Source organism: Apaloderma vittatum, unplaced genomic scaffold, assembly GCF_000703405.1.
Source record: "Apaloderma vittatum isolate BGI_N311 unplaced genomic scaffold, ASM70340v1 scaffold9183, whole genome shotgun sequence".
In the NCBI taxonomy this organism is placed as follows: domain Eukaryota; kingdom Metazoa; phylum Chordata; class Aves; order Trogoniformes; family Trogonidae; genus Apaloderma; species Apaloderma vittatum.
The window spans coordinates 11,822-22,468 of NW_009709769.1; the positions used below are offsets into that span (position 1 = coordinate 11,822).

Here is a 10,647-nt window from a genome sequence, read left to right on the forward strand (position 1 = left end):
ATTAAAATCCTCCCCTGCCATTCCAGAGTTCTCTGTTGACTGGATTACACATTGAGGGGGTTTCTTTCCTCAATGTGTGGCTTGTTTTCTGTGCACTGAGCTGAAATTGTAACACTGGTATGCTGTAATGGGAATTTGTAGCACTAGGTCCTCAGCAGGTGTGCATCAGCACCATATGGAGATGCACAAATTTATACTAGTTGAAGAGCTGAGCCTGCATGGGGCACTGTGACAATGATTTAAAATCAATGCAAATTAAATTATCAAGTCAAATATTTGGGTGGGTTTTTTTAAAAGCACCTTTGTAAAAAGCTATCACGAGGGTTTTTGCAAATTATCTCTGATTTCAAATCCTATATTGATGCCAACTAAATGCAGAGAATATTTGGAATTAATTAGTTTCAATTTTCTTATAATGAATAGCTGATTTCAGGTAACATGTTCCCACTTCTTAATGGCAGGAACCTGGGCACCTCTGTTAAATAAGTATATACCTCTGCTTGACTGGAGACTCAAAAAAAGAGAACAATTAGGTCTGATTCTACATTTTTTCTGGTTGTATTGAGGTGCTTGTGCTACTGGCTGCCTACAGGGGCAGGAGGAGGCTGACCAGTGCCTCATGTCCTCCAACACCACATGATGCAGTTGCACAGCTTCTCCCACACACACACAGTTTGGCGATACAGCTTCATGTGTGTGTACTTCTCTGCTGGTGTTAACCTGTTGTTGAAAGACTGAGCTTAATCTCTTCCTCATACAAGAGTAAATATACCAATTAAATGCACTTACAGTGGTACAACAGCAAGCAGATGGAGGAGCTCGTATGTCTTTGGTTTTGGCACTTATAGTGAAAGTGGTACAATTCCTGTGAGTAGGTAAAGTCTGTGGGCAGCAGAGAATAATAAATAGTCTTATTTAAATATTATGTGTTGTTGTAATGTAAAAAACCAGTTGTTTTTTAAATACCATGTGAAAACAGACTTGCTGCTATGTTAGCTGCTACGCTAGCAGACAGCAAATAAAATAGTTGAAGTCCCCTTAGTACTCATAAAAAAAAGTCCCTGTACACCTTTTCTGAAAACAGAACTAGCCTCGTCATTAATGTATTTCATGACAAGTTTCCATGGCTGCAGAAAAAATGCATGTCTGTCACAGCTTTGTGTCAGAGGGATCCCAGAGCAGAGATAAGGCCTGCAAGTCTGTGGTTCTGTTTCTCCTCCTTGCTCTTCATTTCCTCTCCAGAAATACCTACTTTATAGCTATAATAATTCTCCCTGGCAGACGTACAAGAGCTTTGTACAATAATTTGCCTAGCCAATAAAAATAGTACTCAATGGCTGTAGTCTATGTTATGTGGTTTGAGCATGAGAAATTACAGTGATAACAGCATCCAGAAACAAAAGCAGCCTTAAAAAGAACAATTTATTTGATATCTCTCGGGCTTTTGATCAGCAGTGTAGTAATTTCTCCCCACCCTTCCCGAGAGCGATACAGAAGTTCCTGGAGAAACACCAAGGAAAATCCCCTATGGGGAAATAAAAGATGGGATGAAAATAAGCAGGGCTTCTAGAGAAAGACGTCTTTATTGTTCTTAGTTAGGGAAGTGCAGATGGTGAAGGGCTAGGACCAGTCACGGAGTCCTGTGGTAAAGCATCTCTTTTTGCAAACACCTCCTGAGGGTAATCTCTGTCCTTCGACAGGAGTGGATAAGTTGATGAATGCTGACTGCTGGGGCAGAGATGTGCACTTGTGCATCTTTGCTCTCTCTCTCTCTGAGTTCATGTGCTAATTTCTGTTGATAACTTATTAACTCGCTCTTTAAAAGTGGTTGGGTTTTTTCTCTGCCATTTCTGTTTTAAACCCACTTGTCTTTTGATTTCTCAAAGTCCAGCACCAGTAGGGAATAGTTCTTTCCCACCCCTTTTAACAGGTTGTTTAGGCCAAGCTATAAATCTTTTGCCAGCTTGCACTTATGCACTGTGCTCAGGAGAAATCTTCTGTAAGTTTACTCATTTCCTAACTCTTACTTTGATCTGATTATGTTCCTTGTTGCTCCTAACTCATTTAACCCTTCCTCCACCCTGTATATATGTCTCCCTTCTTCTGCCCCTCTCTGATTATCTATCCCCTGCTTGAACTGTATGCTTCTACTCCACTCTTCTTCCCTTACCATTCTCTGTGTGTCCTTTTGCAGAATCAACCATCCACGCTGACAATGCAGGACCTGCTGAACATAGCGAGGGATATTGCCTGCGGCTGTAAATACCTGGAAGAGAATCATTTCATCCACAGGTGAGGAGAAACAGTCCCTTCTGATGTATCTCAACACGCATGAACCTCACACAGGTTCTGTTTTCAGCGGATTAGACAGAGCTAATCTCCAGGGGGGAGACAGATTTTTCTCTACCCATATAGGTGCTTAGATGTCTGGGCGGGTCTCACTGGTTTTGGGGAGGAGTTAGACTCTGCACTGCTCTTTGCACTGTCCAGAAGAAAGGAATCTTGGTTTCCAGCGACGGTTTTCAAGTGTGCTTACTGCAGAGACACATTTGAGATTAGCCCTGCAGTCCACTAGATGGTAGTGTCAGTCTGCCTTAGCCAATAAGGCGATAAAGTATCATCTCTCCCTTTTCTAATCTCCCTATCTTGTCTTAACGTTTTCCCTATCCCGTCAGCACGACACCCCATCATATTTGAGCCATTGTTTAGAGAAGAGTGGAACAGGGATAACAGGAGGTAAACGCACAACTCCTTCCCTGCTCAGCAGCTGATCTGGTGTGTGATCTCAGGGAGCCCATATTTGTCTGTTCATATCATTTTCCTCTTTTGTAAAGCAAAAAATTGTTGTTATGGCAGGCTTCAAATAAGAATAAAGTGCTACAGAAGACGTAAAGGTTATTATAGGTAACCTTTTAAAATTCTCAGTTGGATATTGGACTCCTTTGCTTCTGATTCAGCTCACAATGTTCCCAGGCACAGCGCGCAGCTGAATTCCTTCCTCAGTACGAGCTCCGTGCTGACTTGAGCCCTTCTGTGTAAAGAAAGGGAGAGGCCTGCACACAAGAAGGTCACACAAGCTCTAACTAACCCGGGAGTTATGCAAGTAGACAACTGATTCACCCACACGCACAAGCACGTGTACGTACACATGACATTGCGCAGAGGCAGAGTTGGGCAAGAGTGGGGAGAGACTGGAGAGGCTGAGGGAGACAAGTGGCAGGCAGCAATCGGATCAAAAAGCCATGAGGTGGAGCTATGGGATATGTTACAGATTTATGATTAGAGCATCTGAGAAAGTTTTCAGTCTCCTTTTTATTGGAACAATAAGTAAGTCCCTTTGAAAAACAAAGATTGGAGATTCCTGCCGTTAAAAAAGAACAGTAAGAGGGTGCAACAAGAGTGTGGCTCTTGGATGTCTTAATGAGTACATGACAGGATCAGTGTTCTAATTGGAAACTTCAGAGTTAATTGCTACAACATTAGGTTTTTTTAAATCCTTACTGTACTAGTAATGTCTTTCATTAACATCCACTCACTCTGGTATACTGAATTTATGATAAGGACCAATTTTTGCTTGTGCTGCAAGAAGTCCAACAGAAACTCAACAGAAATTTTCTCTAGACGTCCTACATAAAATTAATTTTCATTTCTCCTGTCAGGTAGATGTTCTCCAGCTTTCTTGTCACATGTTAGAGCCCAACAGTCATCACATAAACCTTGTGACATTTATGTCAACAAATCGACAGGCCAGCTGTTATTGCTCAAGACCAATCCCTTATTTCAGGAGAGAAATGGAAGCAACTAGTGCTTGACTCTTTTAACAGCAGCATATCACTTGTAAAAAAGCTCTCTGGGTCGGTTTTTGCACTGTTAGGTCTCTGGTATAAGCAAACTGGGAATGGACTCATTTTTTGTTTAGCCACAGTTCAGGAAACGAGTGTAGAAGGAATTTTGTTCAGGTTCTGTATTAGTATTTGTCAGTGACGTCACTGTTACTTGAAGTGGGTCGGGAAGGGAAGAACGTTACCATTACAGATAACAGGTTTCCTAGGGGGTAAAGGTAGTGTAGTGGGGTTGTGGGGATGTCACCTCGGGCAGGTCTTGTCACCTAGGTGTCACAGATGATGACGGAAGAGAAAGTTGAGCTTGATTTCTAAATCCTGAGGGATTTTTCAAGGCTGGCAGTGGGAAGAAACATATGAGTTGTTCAAGGAGCTCGTTTTTCTTGGCAGTCAACAGGACCCCCACAGTGCTATGATTTTTAATGAGTTCCTTTGCAGAATGTGTATTTAAAATGAGCACAAATCCTTCTGTCTTGGCCATGCAGTCATCGCTGCCATTTGTCACAAGCTGAACCTGCACCCAGCGAACGGCTGCTCCCATATGTAGCTTTCTTTGCTTCCACGGGGCATATCCAGAAGCACCAAAGCAACCATTTACTGAATCTGGTCTTACATTGACTTTTCAAGCAGTTTACTTAAGACTACCCAGTAATACCACATCTGGAACTGGTGGAGACACTGCTGAGATGCCACTCTTTAAAAGAAATAGAGCAAGAAAGAGATCTGTTGTAATAAGGTTGAAGCAAAAGAGGTTGGATCTGTCCATGTTCTGACACTGACCTTGTTTTCTGCCTTAGTGAAAGGGAGCTGGGAGTGGAGAATGCTTGGAAAACACTGGGTAGAAAATATAATGTAAATGAAGTTTTAAGAATTGCGGTTAATAAAAATGATAGCGTAGCTGGCATTATTTCTTATTTTTAATTTCTATTTTTTAATTTTTTGTGGGACTGGGTCAAATATTCTTTCTTTATTCCTTTAGCTGCTTAAGAGTTGAGAATTAGAATTAATAGGTTTTTCTTACTATTTTAAAGAGATATAGCTGCAAGGAATTGCCTTTTGACGTGCACTGGAGCGGGACGTATAGCCAAGATCGGTGACTTTGGGATGGCCAGGGATATTTACAGGTAAGTGAAAGGGCATTTCAGTCCTGTGAGTAACTCAGTAATCTGTATCATGTTGACCAGTTTGAACAGTCTTGTGGAACCTGAAGCAGTGGAACCATCCATTATGTGTCTGAATTTGATTACCAGTTAACTAGCTGGAGTTAACAGACTGTAAATTAACACATCTATGCCTACTAGTCAATACACTTCAACTGTGTTTATTCCAGATGGGGCTTCAAGGCACGCTGCGAACACATGTGGACATTAAAGCAAGCATGGGAAAATTTGATAGCTACTTGATGATAAATAATCTTAAATTTAAAAGAAACCCCAACCATAATTCTCAGTTTATGATGTCAAGAAAACTTGCTGCCACAGCACCCCGTGCAAAGCATTGGCAAATTTGATGTCTTCAGCTGCGCACCTACAACATCCTCAGTTTCCATCTCAGTTGCAAATAGGGTATAAGTTGCAAAGAGGGTATAAAATACTGCTTTGATGCACTGTATGTGTTGACGACTTTACCTTTTTCTCACCTGGCACCCATTGCCACATGCAGTCCCCGGCTGCTGTTGCTGTGGTGGTAAGATCTTTAATATATCTGCACCCTTCCAGGCTGTGTGACATTCTTTGTGCATTTCATCTTTCCTAGAGCAAGTTACTACCGCAAGGGAGGACGAGCCATGCTTCCTGTCAAGTGGATGCCACCAGAAGCTTTTCTAGAGGGCATTTTCACCTCCAAGACTGATACCTGGTAACAAATGTCTTTTAATCACTTCTGCTACTCAGTGAAAAGGGTCAAGAAATGTACTGCTCAAGAAAAAGAGATCTGCTCAGCATGAACCTTAAAAGTTGTCAGAATTTCCAAAAAAAAATTACTAGAAGTCTTCCCTCTGCATTCAGTAGAAGCGTAGCTAAAGAATTCTGAATAAGAATTTAAAAATCTAATGTAAATGGAGGTAATAAATCGCTGCACATAAATGTAGAGTATCGTATAAAGGCAATCAAGAAGTGAAAAGAGAAAGCAGTTTAGATTCTCAAGAAATCTCCATTAAAAATCCCAACAAATACCATAAAACACTTTCCTCAACCCTCAATACCTGTCACTCTATCAGTGACGACGCCTGCTGATATGTCTTGTAAATTACTCTCTCTACCACACAGGATTACTCTCTTGTGTCATTTTTTCTCCTGTTATATATAAAATGACAGCATATTTAATCAGTAGTCCTTGCTGGTTGCTGAGGAAACAATATTTATATACAGATTCCTCATGTAACTTGATATTTCTTTAAAATAAGCATCCCCTCAGCAGTAGCACATCCACGCACAGGTGCTGGGGAATGGAAGCTTTCCAGTTGCTTAAGAATGCCTCCCTACAGTGGATTCTTCAATATACTGTGCTGAGACATTCCCTTAAATGCCACACTGACCCAGTTTCCTGGTTGTGAGTGATGCCGGAAGACAAGGAATTGCTTATCAGCCCCTAACTGTGAGCAGCCAGTGCTAAGCATTTTGAAGGAAAGTGCCACAGTTCCTGTAAAAGGCTATTATAAGTAACATGATGGAAGTTTTTTCTTCCACCTTTGCAGCAAACAGTGACTCTTAAAATTGTAACCCTGCTGAAGTCCTGGCAGAACCCTCTTGACTCCCCTGGATCTAAATCATACATTATTTTTAGTGACTGTCAAAAGGGAGAGCAACCATATCATGGCAAAAAATAAATGCTGCTGCCATTCCGTTTCACTGGATGGCTCTTACTTGATTTTATTCTCAAGCGTCATGTTCCTAAACACTGATTCAAATATCTCAAGTCTTCCCAGGTAAGGTAGGAATCTCCTTGCCAGGCCTAACAGTTATTTTCAGGTAGACTCTACATAGCAAAGGCTGCTCTGGCATTTCCTGCTCTAGAAAAAAAACAAGCGCAGCAGAAAGATCAACTTCAGAGTTATTCAAGTCATTTGAAACTTCTGAAAAGCTAGTGTTGGAGCTTGAGCAAAGGTTTTATTTGATTGGGGGCTTTTTTTGTATCAAAGTTGACTCATAATCACACTAATTGCACATTACTATGGTTGGCCTACAGCTTCAAAAGGTTGTTGCTGTGGTGTTACCTACACAGCTTCGTGCCAGGTTTGTGGAACGCAAATGAAACTCAATTGGTATTGTTGGCTGGTTTCTGACACAGGTCATTTGGTGTGCTGCTTTGGGAGATTTTCTCTCTAGGCTACATGCCCTACCCTTGCAAAACCAATCAAGAAGTGCTGGAATTTGTCACCAGTGGAGGAAGAATGGATCCACCAAAAAACTGTCCAGGACCAGTGTAAGTATTTCCTTAACTCCTACAAGTGACAAGGGACTGTGGGTATCAAACAGATTAGCCAAAGGTGAGAGCCCCCAGCCTCAGGTGGATATTACTGAAAGTCTCTTGAGCCACTGCCTCTTGCACACAGCCTAGAGTACTACAGGATTTGCATTAAGTAGTGCCCACCCCCCAAGTTTAGAATCCAAGGATGCAGAAATGACCCATCTACTTCTGCTCTCCTCCTTTGGGCCACGTATTGAGGGCAGTTCCCCTGGACCCATGATCACTTCATACTGAAACACATTTTACATAATTACCTTTCTTGATCAATACTTCTTTTTTATTATTATTTTTTTTTAACTGATTTTAAGGTACCGGATCATGACACAGTGCTGGCAACACAGCCCAGAGTATCGGCCAAACTTCTCCACCATCTTGGAAAGGATCAAGTATTGCACACAGGTACGGGTCTTGGGTATCCAGGTGGATGATACTCCAAGGAAGGCCAGCTATCCAAAGACATCAGCTTTAGTGCCCAAAACAAATGAAGAGTCCTGACAGACTGATCTAAATATTTTCCCGATTGTGGTGTTGCTGGTGGCTCAACTGCTCCTTTCATATGGGTTTTCCGGTACCCATCCTCGCTCTCCCATCTTCAGCTCAACCAAAATGAGATTATACTGTTCCTGTGCAAGAAGACCTTTTCAACTCTATGGTTGTTCATTAGCAAAGCGTCCTTCATTTCGTGCTGGAAAGGTATTTAGAATCTCTTTCAAGGTCCATATTCTGACCTTGCCTAATGTTGCTTGAAAGCCGCATTTTGGTTGGTATGGAGTGGAAGGGGGGGAATGAGATGGCGCAGTGAGGTCACCATCTGGTAGCATTTTACAGCTGCAGGCCTGGATCCAACCTCCTGTGGGAGAAATTACACACTTGTGACCCCCAGCTTAGCCACTGACTTTGATAAAGCACAACCTCTGCCCCAAGTCCTAACAGCGATGGCACACAGCACCTCGCGCAACGCGCGGGAACATTGCCCAAACCTGATGTCAGCCTCTGCCAAAAGCTTTCTCGCTCTCATAGCTGTTTCTCTTCAAATGCAGGTGTGGCAGTCACCCTGAAGGTACTTCGGGGTGTAGCAGATCCTTGTCTCTGTTTTTCAGGACCCTGATGTGATCAACACCGAGCTGCCCATGGAGTGCAGCCCCACGCCAGAGGATGAAGGGAGTACAGTCATGCGCCCAAACATTTCCAGCGGGATAGTGCCCCTGTTGGTAAGCCCTTGTCTCACACCTCAGACAACACCTAAAACACGGGACTCCCACCATGCTGGGCACAAACTTGTACAACGTCCACAAGAGCTGCTGGTGGAGAACCTGAGCAACCGGACTGCTCGAGGCCCCAGCCTGCCATGCCTCAGCGACTTCAACAGTGGGTCCTGGTTCCAGCAGACCTCCAATCAGAAGCTGGAGCTCAGCAATCCACCAACCCACAGACTTAAAAACAAAACAAAAAATCTTTGGAACCCAACCTATGGATCGTGGGTGCTAGAGAACATCTGTCACTTCAGCCCCAGCTCCAAGCTCAAAGCCACTCCAGAGCGGGAAGATTCGGGCTTTGATGGGAATTGCAGTTCCTCTCCTAGCTCTCGGGCATCTCCAGCATCTCCAAGTCGAAGCAACTGCCCTCACCTGGATATCAGTGGGATTGAACTGGTGAAACTCCAGACTTTCCCCTGTGGCAATGTAAATTATGCTTATGATGACCTGTGCTATAGCACTGACCACCAGCCATCTGCTTTGGCAGAGGTCAGAGCAGCAGTGCTAAGGAGCTCCAGCCTGCACAGAGAGGAAAAGCCTTTTTATAAAACAGAGAAAACATCCAGAGAGAGGGACTCTGGTCTGTCACTGTCAGATGACTTGAGTGTTACTCCAGTGTAACAGAAATGGTTCTTCCAAAGGTCAGGGAATGCGTGGGTCTGGAAGGACTGCTTCCTATTTCACGTACTTCCTCCGTTTAAGTTCCTTCAGATGGGTGATGTTTCAACATCGGCAATTTTTGCTTCCTCCTTCTACCTGCCAGCTCCCCAGATCGTTAAGACAGTTACATTTCTATCTCTGCCCGTCGAATGTGTTCCACTGAACCAACTTAGAGATGGAGAACTACGGCATCGCTGCTCCGATTCAGAATACAATACTTAATGAAAGGACTTCTCAATCTGCTCAGGTGAAAAAAAACAGACCTACCATCCAGCTGCAGCATTTGGATGAAAATAATGACCAACACAGGCTACACTTCTTTCTGACAGAAGAAACCAAAAACACATGCTGTGGCAGCAGCAACCAACTTGCAAAGGCTGCGCCATTTCCAAGAGCTTTTTGCCATCCTCATGACTTACTAGTGATGATCATGTATTGTAAGGGAAATAGATAAAATAGCAGCTACATTTACATCTGTTTATTAGCGGACCCTGTGGCAAAAACATGAAAAGGAAGCTACTGCTCAAATTGGAAGCAGTAGGAAGGATGAAAAAAAAAAAAAACCCAGGCTTCTCTGAGCATGTGATTTGAAAACAAGCAATGAAGAGGAAAACAAATTTACTAGTTAAAAAAAAATGGTTGTTTGAGCTGATAGTATCCCTTTGAATAGTGAAGGAAATGTGCTGCTTGCTTCATGGTGTCACTTTCCTCACAGCTCCTGGTGTGGAAAGGGCAGGTGGTTTTTCAAGAAAGGGTGAGCTGAGCTGCATGGTGTGATGAGAAACGGACTGTCTTTATCTTTTAATGGACTTTGCTCAGGATGAACTTCATTTTTGTAAGTACTTTGCTATTCAGCAGCAATTTCCTGTGCTATGTTGGTAAGCATTAAGCTGAGGTTCTTGGGTAACTGTCTGGCATTTGGCACACTGGAGGAGTTCTTGTTTTTAATACCCTCTGAGATAGAAACAAAGAAATGGAAAGGAAGGGCAGAGTGAAGGGGACCCTAATACAAACACTACCTTATGGTGCCCTTCACATGGGAAGGTAGAAAAGCTCAGCTGTTTGAGCAAGCTAACGCCATGACTTGGCTTCACACACCTGAGCATGTTGTCATTTTTTCTAGCAACCATACTGGCTTGCTGGTAAAGGTAGTTGCTGTTTGTTTTGAAGACAGCTCATTTCTAAGGCTTCCTTCTGTTGCTTAGGGTCTAAAACTGATGGTTAGTGGTTAAAGCCTGCAACATAAGGAGACTGAAAAAGTAAATAATTTGGATTAAGCCTGAAGAGTCTCAGAAGCTTTTTGTCCTTGTCCCCCTCCTGAGTGGTGCACTGCCAGCCTACCTTGGCAATTGACATGTGTAATCAAGTTGTGTGGGGAAATGCCAGTTGCAGACTGGTTACTTTCTGAGGAAACAGGTGCT

At 43.0% G+C, this 10,647-nt stretch overlaps 1 protein-coding gene across 1 annotated transcript in view; it reads left to right on the plus strand.

The window, feature by feature from the left end:
* Positions 1 to 9,187, plus strand: part of LOC104272140 (ALK tyrosine kinase receptor-like) — a gene marked incomplete at its 5' end in the record, with an annotated part of 20,857 nt that extends 11,670 nt beyond the window's left edge. The window contains 6 exons of the mRNA XM_009867051.1: positions 2,195 to 2,292; positions 4,874 to 4,966; positions 5,598 to 5,699; positions 7,131 to 7,265; positions 7,619 to 7,709; positions 8,411 to 9,187. Coding sequence (XP_009865353.1) covers positions 2,195 to 2,292; positions 4,874 to 4,966; positions 5,598 to 5,699; positions 7,131 to 7,265; positions 7,619 to 7,709; positions 8,411 to 9,187 — 1,296 coding nt within the window. The remainder of the gene's footprint in view (positions 1 to 2,194; positions 2,293 to 4,873; positions 4,967 to 5,597; positions 5,700 to 7,130; positions 7,266 to 7,618; positions 7,710 to 8,410) is intronic.
* Positions 9,188 to 10,647: the final 1,460 nt, after the last annotated feature.